The sequence below is a fragment of the Nansenia antarctica genome, assembly GCF_963989245.1.
Source record: "Nansenia antarctica genome assembly, chromosome: 8".
NCBI lineage: Eukaryota > Metazoa > Chordata > Actinopteri > Argentiniformes > Microstomatidae > Nansenia > Nansenia antarctica.
This window is the reverse complement of record NC_137678.1, coordinates 44,616,298-44,631,297: the sequence shown is the minus strand read 5'-3', so window position 1 is coordinate 44,631,297 and position 15,000 is coordinate 44,616,298. Positions and strand designations below refer to the sequence as shown.

The 15,000-nt window shown below is 45.4% G+C and overlaps 2 protein-coding genes across 2 annotated transcripts in view; one reads left to right on the top strand and one right to left on the bottom strand.

Annotated features, from left to right (window-relative positions):
• Positions 1 to 893, bottom strand: part of cdk17 (cyclin dependent kinase 17) — a 44,546-nt gene extending 43,653 nt beyond the window's left edge. Inside the window, exon 1 of the mRNA XM_080537583.1 lies at positions 817 to 893. The gene's annotated coding sequence lies outside the window, so the exon portion shown is untranslated. The remainder of the gene's footprint in view (positions 1 to 816) is intronic.
• A 2,056-nt stretch (positions 894 to 2,949) lies between these two features.
• phyh (phytanoyl-CoA 2-hydroxylase) overlaps positions 2,950 to 15,000 on the top strand; it is a 13,152-nt gene continuing 1,101 nt past the window's right edge. The window contains exons 1-7 of the mRNA XM_080537787.1: positions 2,950 to 3,109; positions 3,749 to 3,804; positions 5,181 to 5,291; positions 5,813 to 5,981; positions 12,559 to 12,640; positions 14,604 to 14,785; positions 14,933 to 15,000. The exon at positions 14,933 to 15,000 is cut by the window's right edge and continues 82 nt beyond it. Of these exons, the coding sequence (XP_080393913.1) occupies positions 3,047 to 3,109; positions 3,749 to 3,804; positions 5,181 to 5,291; positions 5,813 to 5,981; positions 12,559 to 12,640; positions 14,604 to 14,785; positions 14,933 to 15,000 (731 nt within the window). The 5' untranslated portion in view covers positions 2,950 to 3,046. The remainder of the gene's footprint in view (positions 3,110 to 3,748; positions 3,805 to 5,180; positions 5,292 to 5,812; positions 5,982 to 12,558; positions 12,641 to 14,603; positions 14,786 to 14,932) is intronic.

Below are 15,000 nucleotides of genomic sequence, written 5' to 3'. Positions count from 1 at the left end.
ACAACATAATGGAATGTAAAAACTTTGACGCTCAATATCTCTGAACTGCCCTAAACGGAGATAGAACCTTATAATTCTAAGCTCACGAGTAGCCTATGCACTTTTTAAATGCATAGCATCGGGCGAACTGTTATGTCTATGTGGTGTTGACCTAAAAGGTGTTGACCATATCAAACGTGTGTGCGTACGGAAAGGGTCAATATGTACCTAGGGGGTACACGATGAAACTTATTTAGATCAACACATCAACTTGTCTCGCCCATTGTAAACAAACACTCACGGGGGGGGGGGGGGTGTTTCCAATCCAAACCATTATGATTATAGGTGGATTGTTGAAGAACCGATAACATAAACAGTCTCATTGTGACAACAACAACAGTATAGAAAATGTTAAATAGTTGTTCAGCTCAACAACAACACCAGTTTGTTGGTGTACGAAGCGCAACATTGCGTGAGCTTAGAATGATAAGGTTCTATCTCCGTTTAGGGTAGTTCAGAGATATTGAGCGTCAAAGTTTTTACATCCCATTATGTTTTGTGAGATGGGAACCTTTGTATTTTATGAACATTTTAAAAATAACACCACACACGCATTAATAAACACCTAATGGATCAGATTATGTAAAAAAAAACTCAATTTGGACAAAAATGGAGATATAACCTTATCATTCTAACGTCACGATTGGGCTCTGGCAACATTGTAGCCTGTGTGTGTGTGATCACTTATTTGAAGCAGCGTTCCACAGGAGCGATCGGGAGGGACAGTGTTTGTAAACGCAGATCAGAGTAGAGTCCAAAACAGTTTGGGCCACTTACCAGAAACGATTCACGTTGTTTCGACCCCGACTTCCAAAGACCCTCGATCGGTGCTTCCTCGGAGGCCGGATGCCGTCTTCAACCCGCCCGCAGAAAACACAGCTCGTCTGCGTTCGTTGCTTTCCTCTCGCTCACCTTATTATTATCCCGTGAATAATTGTTCTCTCTCAAGTAGCCTACTGCTGTTCAGTGTTCTCAAGTAGTCTAGTACAAACTAGGGAAATATACAGACCCAAAAATTCTGAAACCTCACTTGTATGTATGGCAATGAGGGAGTTTTTTACAGTGAGTACGAGCGGATGGTGTCGACAGATGAACCGGGAGGGGTGCGGAGCTGTGGCTGCTGCCCGCATTCTGACGCCTCCTCCGCCTAGGCTGACAGAGAGAGAGAGAGAGAGAGAGAGAGAGAGCGAGAGAGAGAGAGAGCGAGAGCGAGAGCGAGAGAGAGAGAGAGAGAGAGAGAGAGAGAGAGAGAGAGAGAGAGAGAGAGAGAGAGGGGGGGGAGAGAGAGAGAGAGAGAGAGAGAGAGAGAGAGAGAGAGAGAGAGAGAGAGAGAGGAGAGAGAGAGGGGAAATGAACAGGGTGCGATTGGTGACCAAACAGCGCCGCCCGCATATTAGCAGTTCTAGTGAATTAGTAGCTCTCTAGCACCTCCTGCTGGAGAAAAGGCGACCTCGCATGTCTCTCTCTCTCTCTCTCTCTCTCTCTCTCTCTCTCTCTCTCTCTCTCTCTCTCCCCCTCTCCCCCCCTCTCTCTCTCTCTCTCTCTCTCTCTCCCCCCCCCTCTCTCTCTCTCTCTCACATACACACACATACACACACAGAGAGCTTCTTTTATAAAGGAATAGATGCATCCCCTAGATCTCAGTAATACTGAAACACAAATGTGTACATTTCAAACCTGCAAACTGCGACACTTTAAATGAATGTGCAATAACACTATGTGCAATATGACAACCCTCGGGTACATAAGGTTCAGAGAATAGGACATGTTAGAATAGGTACAGCATAGCATAGAGTACAGCACAGTGTTTTATTTGTATAGTATAGTAGTATAGTATAGTGGATAGTGTACATAGCCTTTATTTATGTAAACCAGCTCTTTTCCCTTCTTTTTTTTTTTTTTTTTTTCCTAGCACCAGGGGAGCCCCCCCTCCCACATTTCGTTGTTTGGTACCTGTACTATATCAATGACAATAAAGACCATTCATTCATTCATTCATTCATTCATTCATCTCTTAATTATTCCCTTTGTGTACAAAGCAATTTAAAATGTTCATTGAGGACCTGTTGGTGAAGGGTGCACTTGCATTGTTGATGTTGATTTGTCCCCTGTATAAATAAAGGTTAATTACAAAAAAGGTTGTTGTTTGTGGTGCCCATTTGAGAGGGCATAATAAGGGGCAGCGGTGGCCTCAGTGGGTAGTGACTGAGTAGGACTGGTGACTCAGAAGGACGTGAGTTCGAATCCCACCTGGGAGCACCACCACTAATGAATGAATGAATGAATGGTCTTTATTGTCATTAATACAGTACAGGTACCATACAACGACATTTAGGAAGGGGGGCTCCCCTGGTGCTAGGATTTTTTTTAAACTAAAAACAAGAAGGGAAAAGAGCTGGTTTACATAAATAAAGGCTATATACACTATCCACTATACTATACTACTATACTATACAAATAAAACACTGTGCTGTACTCTATGCTATGCTATACATATCCTAACATTTCCTATCTCTGAACCTTATGTACCCGAGGGTTGTCATATTGCACATAGTATTATTGCACATTCATTTAAAGTGTCGCAGTTTGCAGGTTTGAAATGTTCACAGTTGTATTTCAGTATTGCACTTGATTACAATCTAGTAGCTGCCATCAAGTTGTCTAGATTGTCCAGGGCCTAGAACCTAGGTCTTTGCTGTGTTCAGGGCCTGGGGTAGAAGCTGAGCTTCAGTGCCCTTGAGTAAAGCACATAGCCCTAAAATGACTCCAACGAGACTGTCCCTGGCCTGTAATCTCTAATTGTAAATCGCGTTGGATCTGCTAAATTGTTCAAATGTAAATGGTGTGGCACAGCCTAAGTTGTTGTCACTTGTGTTGTGGACTTTGACCTACTTGGAATAGCTACTTCGTATGAGCAAGTAGGGCATATTATGTCACTGCGGAGGTCGGTGGATATCCATCATCATCGAGGGGAATACTGGAGAGAATACCATCTATTTTGACAACAATGTCTCGAGCGGCTGACAGGATCAAAGTGGTCTTGAATCACCTCGATCGATCTGCGTTTGTTGTATCCCTTTTCCGATGTTTAATGTCTCGGGTGCGACGGGAATATCGCATTTGTCGGCGACCATCGAAGGCCGGGCGATGAGCGGTTATCCGACCGACCATGGGCCTCTCTGTGTCGGAGCAGCACTGCAGGAAAGGCCCAGGGCTATGATGAGGCCTTTTAAAAATCGAACGAATTTTCATAGCATGATAATAATAATTCAGCATTAGGACATTACGGTAATTCGTGACGTTAGAATTATAAGGTTCTATCTCCATTTTTGTCAAAATTGAGTTTTTGACATAATCTGATCAATTAGGTGTTTATTATGCCTGTGTGGTGTTATTTTGAAAATGTTGACATTTTTGAGTTAGTAATTCATAAAATACAAAGGTTCCATCTCACAAAACATAATGGAATGTAAAAACTTTGACGCTCAATATCTCTGAACTACCCTAAACGGAGATAGAACCTTATCATTCTAAGCTCACGAATTCCTGCCTATCTAAAGAATAACTTATACACGTGCATTGGAGAATCTAAGCCTAATCAATGTCGGAGGTGTTATTAAATCTAACGAACGTGCTTTGTCATTGTGTTAGGGCTATTCATTTGTTATAACTTATAAGTCATAATAAGTCTTTAACTGATTCAACATAGCGGGCATCCCCTACTTCTGCCCAAAACGTCGCCTCTTATCACCCACAAGCACTTAGGTAAGTCACACTATGTCTCCGCCGTACCAATACTGTATAGGCTACATTTATTATTCAAATGTATTATTAATAATTACTATTATTCATTATTATTATTATACATACATAGCCTACATGGAGCACTTTGAACTGCAACGTTTGCAGGAAAAGCGCTATCCAAATAAAAGTTATTATTATTATTATTATTATTATTATTATTATTATTATATTATTAGGCTATTATTCACGTATACTGCTCTGGAGAAAAAAGACCACTCCAACATTTCATGTTTTAACCTAGGAAGAGTTCAGAAATCAATATTTGGTGGAATAACCCTGATTTTAAATCACAGCTTTCTTGCGTCTTGGCATACTCTCTGCACCAGTCTTTCACATTTCTTGTTGGGTGACTGTATGCCATTCCTGGCGCAAAAAGCAATTCAAGCAGCTCGGCCTTGTTTAATGCTTGTTTAATACCATCTTCCTCTTGATCACATCTCAGAGGTTTTCAATGGGGTTCAGGTCTGGAGATTGGACTGGCCATGACAGGGTCTTGTTCTGATGGTCCTCCATCCACACCTTGATCGTCCTGCTGGAAAGTTGGGGAACATTATCAGAGCAATAGGAAGCAAGTTTTCTTCCAGGACAACCTTGTATGTGGCTTGATTCATGCGTCCTTCACAAAAACAACTAGCTCTGTTTTTGCCATCCGGCTGATCCTGTTGCAAGACGATAGTGATGACCACAGTAGTGGTCTTGATACTTTTCCTCGTTAAATAAGATTTGGTTCAGGTACCTAATCAGGGCCACACTAAGTAGAATGAGGTGTCCCTGTGTTGGAATTCAACAGACACTGGAAAGGAATGCCTGCCATACATGTGGAGATGCTGATTTAATGAAAAATGTGGAGTGGTCTCTTTGTTTTTTCCAGAGCTGTATAGGTGAGCTTAGAATGATAAGGTTCTATCTCCGTTTAGGGCAGTTCAGAGATATTGAGCGTCAAAGTTTTTACATTCCATTATGTTTTGTGAGATGGAACCTTTGTATTTTATGAATTACTAACTCAAAAAGTTAAACATTTTAAAAATAACACCACACAGGCATTAATAAACACATAATGGTTCAGATTATGTAAAAAAACTCAATTTTGACAAAAATGGAGATAGAACCTTATAATTCTAACGTCACGAATATATAATACATGAATGCTATCATTGGTCTCAACACGGTGTGTTTTTATGACTAAATGACCTGTGTCCTACATTACACTGTTCCTATTTTGCCTGTGTTACACAATGCTGACATCCCCTTGGTCATTCAACTTTGGGTTACATTCACTGTGTATAGATAGGTATAGATGACATTTGACACACATACTGCCATCTACCGTTGCCTAGGTATACCTACAACACTGACCTGCTGAACTTGGAGCAGCGTGTCGCCTTCGAGGAGAATGGCTTCGTCGTCATCAAGAACCTGGTTTCTGATGAGGACATTGACAGATTCAGGTAAGGCAGCAAATCCATGAGATCGTTTTGGGCTTGGCGGTATCCCGGATTCTTTTGCTATGGATCCACCTTGTTTTATGGATTTTGACTACATTTAAATACCGGATTTGCTCATCTCCTTGTAACCCGTGCAGGTTGTGTGCTGCAACAGTTAAACTGTTACGTTTATATATAGGCTAACGCATACAACACGAATCACAACATGCAATCGTTAGCGCTCATCTGTCAAATGATTTGATATTGTGATGTGATATTTAGACCATATCTTCCAGCCCTAAGACAACTCTGCACTGCAAACATTGCAAACACTTTACAAGCTCAACTCACTCCCAAACAACAGACGCCTGTAGCACTTTTTACTAGAACACTGCTTGTCTGTCACAAAGACAGGGAGACAGATAGCTTGAGCAGCTGTGCTGACTTAATGATGCTACTTAATGATGCTACACTGCTGATGTTACACTAGTGTGTGTGTGTGTGTGTGTGTGTGTGTGTGTGTGTGTGTGTGTGTGTGTGTGTAGGGTGGCGTTTGAGCGGATATGCAGGTGGGAGGTGCAGGTCCCAGGCTTGATAGTAATGCGGGATGTGGCCATCGCAAGTTCAGAGTTCGTCCAAGACCAGAAGGCCGTCTCAAAGCTCCAGGACTACCAGGAGGACCCTGAGCTATTCCGCTACTGTAATCTACCTGAGGTACACACACACACACACACACACACACACACACACACACACACACAAATACAGTTTATATGCTCACACACTACTGCACCCATCCACACAGATACACACACACACACACACACACACACACACACACACACACACACACACACACACACACACACACACACACACACACACACACACACACACACACACACACACACACACACACACACACACACACACACACACACACACACACACACACACACACACACACACACACACACACACACACACACACACACACACACACACACACACACACACACACACACACACACACACACACACACACACACACACACACACACACACACACACACACACACACACACACACACACACACACACACACACACACACACACACACACACACACACACACACACACACACACACACACACACACACACACACACACACACACACACACACACACACACACACACACACACACACACACACACACACACACACACACACACACACACACACACACACACACACACACACACACACACACACACACACACACACACACACACACACACACACACACACACACACACACACACACTATAGAACAGGGGTCACCAATTACATTTGTCCAGAATGGGCAAGGCCAGAATTTCTAAGCATACACTGTGGGGGCCAGACTTTAAAATTATTTAAAAAAAAATATATATATATGTATATTTAATAATATTGTAGTTGTTGGTTTGAGGGATATGAAGAAGGACTAGGAGCACATGGTTAATGTGTAAACAAGAGCTGTGTTTATTGCACACTCTGCATTCACTTCCTCATTCACACTTCCTGGTCGCCTTAAATACACCTCATCACCCTGCTAAGGCACCTGGGTAATGTAGTGAATTCGCCCTGATCACTCAGTGGGTGTCTAGTCACCACACAGGTCCCCCCCAGAATTCACAAACACTGACTTCCCATAACGTGCCGGAGCTCGGAGGACTCGTCCAAAGCGATTACGGGACTCTGGAACTTGGGCTGGACGGAAATCTCTTGGCTGCTGACAGCCTGGCCCGGAACCACTGGGAGGTTTTTTTGTTGTGCTTGTAGGAGGGCGGCCACGACGTGGTGGACGGGCCACCTCCACAGCCCGTTCTCCATCTAGATGAGCTGTCTTCAGGCGGTCCACTGAGATATGCTCCATACTTCCCCCTATGTCAATGATAAAGGTCTTGTCGCCTGTCTCCACAACTCTGTAGGGGCCATCGTAAGGCGGCTGTAGAGGGTTCCTATGTGCGTCGTGGCGGATGAACACATATCTTGCTGATTGGAGATCCAGAGGGACATGGATACGTGGCAGGCTGTGATTTGAAGTAGGGGTCGGCATAAAGGCACTTGCCTTGTCCCATAGATTACGAAGTTGTTCTGGTGCAGACCAGGGAACGTTAACAGAGGGGAAAAAATCACCCGGTACTCTAAGGGCCTGGCCATAAACAAGCTCTGCCGAAGAAGAGAGGAGGTCCTCCTTAGGTACAGTACGAAGTCCCAGCATCACCCAGGGTAGCCTGTCGATCCAGCTATTGCCCTGGAGGTCCACTTTCAGGGCTGCTTTCATGGAACGGTGAAATCGCTCACACAGGCCATTGGCCTGGGGATGATATGCTGCAGTCCGATGGAGTGAAATACCCAACTGTTGGGTGATAGAGGTCCACAATTGTGAGGTGAATTGTGGTCCCCGGTCTGAGGAGAGGTCAGAGGGAACCCCGAACCGGGCGATCCAAGTACCAATGAATCCGCGGGCCACCTCAGCTGTCGTTGTTCCCGACAGTGGAACCACCTCTGGCCACCGTGTCGTTCTGTCCACCATTGTCAAGAGATGGGTGAACCCTCCAGAAGGAGGAAGAGGTCCAACTAAATCCACGTTGATGTGGTCAAAGCGCCTTTCTGGGACTGTGAACTGCTCCAATGGTGCCTTCACATGTCGATGGACTTTTGTGAGCTGGCATGCGATGCATGTTTTGACCCAGTCGCGAATGTCCTTCTTCATGCCATGCCAGACAAATTTTTCTGTCACCAGACGCTGTGATGGCTTCCGGCCTGGGTGTGACAAGCCATGTATGACATCGAAAACCTTCCGTCTCCACATCTTGGGTGCCAGAGGACGGGGCTGGCCAGTAGAGACATCGCATAGCAGTGTCGTACCCTTATCGTCAAAAGGGACATCCACCAACCGAAGCCCTGTAGTCGCCGTCCGAAAGGCCTGAATGTCAGGGTCTGCATCTTGGTCCACAGCCATGCGGGCATAATCGATGCCGAGGTGGACGGTGCTTGTGAAGGTGCGAGAAAGGCAGTCAGCCACGACGTTCTGCTTTCCTGCTACATGTTGTATGTCTGTAGTAAATTCAGAAAAGTAGGAGAGATGACGCTGTTGCCTGGCTGACCATGGCTCCGACAGTTTAGACATGACAAAAGTTAAAGGCTTGTGGTCTACAAAAGCAGTGAATGGTCGAGCCTCTAGGAGGAAACGGAAATGTCTGACTGCCAGGTAAAGGGCTAGTAGCTCACGGTCGAACGTGCTGTATTTCTGCTCACTAGCACGGAGCTAAAGCGAGAGGCTGCCAAACCCCGTCAATCTGCTGCTCTAAAACAGCACCAACTGCGCGGTCTGAGGCATCAGATGTCAAGGCAATGGGGGCATCTGGCACTGGATGTGCTAGCATGGTTGCATTTGCAAGAGCTTCCTTGGTGGCAGAGAATGATCCTGACATTTCACTGGACCAGTCAACAATGTGCTTGGGAGGCTTGCCCTTGAGGGCCCCATACAGGGGTCGCATGAGGCAGGCTGCTTGTGGAATAAAGCGATGATAAAAATTCACCATACCCAGGAACTCCTGTAGGGCCTTCACTGTTGTGGGGCGTGGGAACTGCAGCACCGCCTTCACCTTTAAGGGCAGTGGGGTTGCACCGGCAGAAGTGATGTGATGGCCGAGAAAATCAATGGAGGGCACCCCAAACTGGCATTTTGCTGGATTGACAATCAAGCCGTGCTGCTGCAATTGAGCAAAAAGGAGGCGGAGGTGTGACATGTGTTCTGCCTTGGATGTACTGGCCACCAGGATATCATCAAGGTAAACAAAAAGAAAAGGCAGATCACGCAACACTGAGTCCATCAACCGCTGAAAGGTTTGGGCGGCATTCTTCAGGCCGAAAGGCATTCGTAAATATTCAAAGAGGCCAAACGGTGTGATGACTGCCGTTTTGGTGATGTCTTGAGGATGGACTGGCACTTGGTGATATCCTCGAATGAGATCCACCTTTGAAAAAATAACTGCTCCTGCCAGGTGGGCTGAGAAATCCTGAATGTAGGGAACTGGATAACGGTCAGGCGTAGTGGCATCATTAAGCCGCCGGTAATCACCACACGGGCGCCAGCCTCCATTGGCCTTGGGAACCAGGTGCAAAGGCGAGGCCCAGGGACTGTCAGACCTACGAATGATGCCCAGTCTCTCCATGGAGCTGAACTCCTCCTTTGCTATCGCCAACTTTTGTGGGTCCAGCCGGCGGGCTCGAGCATGCACAGGCGGACCACTGGTAGGTATGAAGTGTGTCACATTGTGTTTTATGGAGCCAGCCAAAAACGTTGGCGTTGTGATGTCTGAAAACTCCAGCAGGAGTTGGGCGACATCATCAGCCGGTGAAAGGAGAGCGGCCAGTCTTGTCGATGTAGCGGTGGTGTGCTCACAAGCCAGTGAGCAGAAGGTCTCAGCGTTGACAAGCTGACGGTTACCCACATCCACCAGCAGCCCATTAGCACAAAGAAAATCAGCACCCAGGAGCGGGGTGGACACCTTCGCCAACACAAAGTCCCAAGAGAAACGTTGTCCAGCAAAGCACAGTGTTAAGGGGCGTGTGCCAAACGTGGGGATGGGGGTGCCATTAGCTGCTTCAAGGTTGGGGCCCAGTTTGGCTGCTCGGATATCCAAGGCTGACGCCGGCAGAATGCTGACCTGAGCTCCAGTGTCACAAAGAAATCTGCGGCCAGATATAGAGTCAGTAATGAACAGCAATCCGCTGGAAGGGCCGACACTCAGGGCTGCTAACGAGTGGCGGCCAACGCGTTTCCCGACCAGCTACAAGGTGGCAGGCACTTCTTTGCTTTGTTGCCGAACTTGCCGTGATAGAAGCAGAGACTTGACTTCTCACGGCGGGCCACAGCGCTGGCGGAGACAGAGTGTGTGTGCGGTTGATGCATGCATTCCTCCCAGGCAGTGCTGGTGTTGGTAAGGGGCGTGACTGAAACAGTCTTTCTCCCAGCTGAAAAAAAAACATCAGCTTCTTTAGCCAATTCACGAAGGTTTGCCTTTACAGAACTGGCTAAAGGCAAACGAATCTGGTCTGGGAGTTGCTGCAAAAAAAGCTCTTTAAAAAGGAAACATGGTTGATGATTGCCAAGCAGAGCCAGCATATGGTCCATTAACTCAGAGGGCTTTGAGTCTCCAAGCCCAGGGAGAGATAGGAGCTGCCGGGCTCTTTCTGGTTCTGACAATCCAAAAATTCCTTTCAGGTGCCCTTTAAGAGTGGTATATTTGTCCCTGGCTGGTGGGTTTTCTATCAGGTTTATCACCCGTGCGGCAGTTGAACCCTTCAGAGATGCCACCACATAGTAATACTTTGTGTCTTCTGCAGTTATATCCCTGATGGCAAACTGAGCTTCAGCTTGCACAAACCAAGCACTAACATTTTGCTCCCAAAACTCAGGCAATTTGAGAGCAACTGCATTAGCCATGTTCAAAAAAGTTTCAGAAAAACGTCCAAAAAACTCACTTGTCAGGGTCACCAATGTAGTTGTTGGTTTGAGGGATATGAAGAAGGACTAGGAGCACATGGTTAATGTGTAAACAAGAGCTGTGTTTATTGCACACTCTGCATTCACTTCCTCATTCACACTTCCTGGTCGCCTTAAATACACCTCATCACCCTGCTAAGGCACCTGGGTAATGTAGTGAATTCGCCCTGATCACTCAGTGGGTGTCTAGTCACCACAATATAATAATATTTATTTAGGCATAATTAGCATATTATTTTTAATATGTTCACTTTCTTACAAAATTAATGTTTATTATCCCACATCGGTGTGAACAGACTCCTAACACCTATACTGCAGCCAGCCATCAGGGGGCGATCAATATATTTTGGCTTCACTTTAGCGGAGCTGCCATTTTGTCCATCAAAATCATTTTAATAATAATTTACCGTTTAATCCAAAACGATTTACAATTAGAGATTACAGGGACATTCATTCTTAGGGATAAGTGCCTTACTCAAGGGCACACTAGTGGTGGTGTTTCAAGCGGGATTCAAACTCATGACCTTCCAATCACCAGTAACTCACTATCCACTAGACCAGACCACCACTATCACTCAATCAAAATGTCACTCAAAGAACCTGAAGCGTGAAATGCAGGGCTCTCAAGTCTCACGCATTGGGCGTGAGACACACGCATTTCAACCCGTTCACACGCTCACACGCCACACCTTGTATTTCTCACGCAGAGAAATTACCAGGGTAACGCCCACCAAGTTGCGCCGCTATTTTTTAAAATAGAACAGGTAGAGAATCAAGTGAGTTCTCTCTGGTTCCCCTAGAGTTCAGAAGGCCACACACCAGCTAATCAAAAAAAAAAATATATAGCTACCGAACAGGCAATCAGAAAATAATAGCATTGCTGTATCCGGGTAACATTTTGATATTCCCGCTACAACAAACAACGTTCTGATTCCAACGACACGGGCTGACTGGAGCTATTGATTCAGATGCTCGCTACACAGAAGAGGACAGATTATTTGAATTGATCATTCACATCTCGAAGTGGCGACAGACTGGTCGACGTGGGAGAAGACCATATCCTTTGACGCTGAGACTGTGTGTGTGTGTGTGATCTTTATTTTTTTTTACAAATTGATGTCATTTATCAGATCAGACCCCGTCCCCCCCCGCCGCCGCCAAAATCTCACTCTGAACTCTGTTCAAAACTTGAGAGCCCTGGAAATGTATGTGGAAACCCACAGCTTTAATAAAGAATGGACTGACAAGTACGCATTCATCTTGCCAACTTTCAGTAACGCTAAACCTGTATGCCTCTTCTGAAATCAAACGGTATCTGTTGGAAAAGAATTACAATCTTCGCCATCACAATTACACAAGGCATGCAGCTTTCAAAGAGTCATACTGACCAGCTGACCAGTCAGAGGTCGGTCACGGAAAAATTGCGAGCATGAAAGCTGGATATGGACATGCCAATGGAGTTGAAGCTAATATGCAAATTAGCCACAGCGAAACAGCCAATCAGTTAACACATGCAGAATAATAACAGCCACGAACTCTGGCTGGCTAGCTAGCTAGCTAAATTGCATGAAGAGGCGATAACGTTTGCTGCAATATATATTAAAAATCATTAATATTCTGTGGGCCGGATGAGAAGCTTTGGCTGGCCGGATGAGGCCCGCGGGCCGCCTATTGGTGAACATGCACATGAACCACATTTCTCTTTCTTTTTTGGGGGGTCTCTCTCAGATTCTGAAATATGTGGAGTGTTTCACCGGCCCGAACATCATGGCCATGCACACCATGCTGATCAACAAGCCTCCAGATGCAGGTACTGTGCATTGTTGTGTGTGTGTGTGTGTGTGTCAGGGTTTCCGTTAGAAAAAATTGCCGCCGGACATCGTGTCCGGGAAGATTTCGATTTACCGGACAAACGTGATATATTCCGGTCATCATATTAAAATATTTAAAAAAATAATAATATCTAAATCATAATTTTTTTTTCCAAATCTAATATAGCTGTTTGTCGCGGTGATTACTGTTGTGTAGCGGCCTATATATGCCATTTAATGTCTATTTCTCATCCGATACGATTAGATGCGAGCTATATAATATATAATAATATAACATGATTCGCATGCGCGCTATTCCATTATGTCCAGCGCTGAACGGGCGCCTCACTGGGAACTGAACAGACAGCATCGATCAATGAACGGACTCCACATTACGTTAACTGAAGTTTGTTAAATTGTTTGGGATTAATGTGAGTTTTCTATTTTCTCTTTCCAGTTTTACCCTTTTTTTATCAATAAAACAACGTCATTTCTATAACCAGGTCTCGCTGGTTGGGAAGGCATTTCGTTTAGCTGCCTGTCAAATCATACTTAATCGGACTCGGGAGTATGACAATGAGGAGAACATAACTGTTTATTGAGAAACAATAGGCAGGCTGGGATATGTATATAAAGAAATACCACAATGTCTAGATGTATAACATTTTATTGAACAGTGCAAGCATGTAGGCTTCTGGCGTGACATCGTACCCCTAACGTTCTTAGGGCTTGTTTGAAAAGCTTAGACTGAAAGTTAGTGCCCTGGTCAGATTGTATAACAAGAGGAAGACCGAATGTGGAAAAAAACGTTGTTAAAGCTTTCACCACTGAGCTGGCTGATATGTTACGCAACGGAACAGCTTCGGGAAAACGAGTAGCAGCGCACATAATAGTGAGCAAATACTGACTTCCACTTTTAGTCCTAGGCAAAGGTCCAACACAATCAATTATTACACGTTCAAATGGCTCCCCTATAGCAGGAATGGGATGCAATGGTGCGGGTGGAATGGATTGATTAGGCTTACCCGCCATCTGACAAGTATGGCAACAGCGGCAGTGCTTGGCAACATCCGCCTTCAGTCCGGGCCAAAAGAAATGTTTCAATATCAGCTGATAAGTTTTAGTTATACCTAAATGTCCTGACCACTGGCTCTCATGTGCTACAGATAACACCTGTTGTCTATAACCCACAGGCACAACCACTTGTTTTACAGTATTCCACTCACAACCATTTGCATTAGGAGGAGACCATTTACGCATTAATATCCCATCGTTAAGGAAATAAACTACGTTGCCCCCTATTTCAGATTCCTCACTAGCTGCATGTAAAAAACATTTGTTTAATGACTGATCAGCTACTTGAGCGACACGCAATCGCTCGCCGGTTACAGGCAGAGATAGGCTGTCAGCGGATGGTATGGTAGGACTCGGGGAGGATGGTAACTCTACCACTTTCTCCCTGGGAGAAGCTGAAACAATCGGGTTCTCATCCCTTTCAGAAAAGGCTTGCATAATCACACTATCACAGAGAGAAACATCGCTATCCTCCTCTCTGCCTCGACTCGATTGTGCACGAGTTATAGCGCACACCGGAAACAACCGCTGTTTCGCATAGGCAGCCTACACATTAGGAGTCATCATCATGCCGGTGTCAAATCATATCATAATAAAAGAAATACATAGCCTATATATTCGTCTTTTTTAAAATAGAAGGAATCAGAATGTGAACTTTAGCGAATTGTATTCAAATTGTGCTTAGAGGGAATTATTTTCACCGGACATTTATGTCCGACGAGTTTTCAATTTGTCGGACTTCAACAAATTTTACCGGACAAAGACCGGTAATTACCGGTTAACGGAAACCCTGGTGTGTGTGTGTGTGTGTTTCACTAATTACTATACATACTACTATGGGTATCTGCATATACTGTATGTTAATGCCATATGCGTGTTATGACTCAGGTAAGAAGACGTCCAGGCACCCCATGCACCAGGACCTGCACTATTTCCCCTTCCGTCCGGCAGACCGTATTGTGTGTTCTTGGACCGCCATGGAGAAGGTGACCAGACAGAATGGCTGTCTGGTGGTCCTGCCTGGAACTCACACCGGCACCCTGAAAGAGCACGACTACCCTCAGTGGGAGGTGAGACACGCGCATGTGCGCAAACACACACACACACACACACACACACACACACACACACACACACACACACACACACACACACACACACACACACACTGTAAGGACCATTCCTAGCAGACTTTGTGGCATCACTTCTCTTCTCAGGGCGGGGTCAATAAGATGTACCACGGTGTGCGGGACTACGACCCCCAGCTTCCCAGGGTGCACCTGGA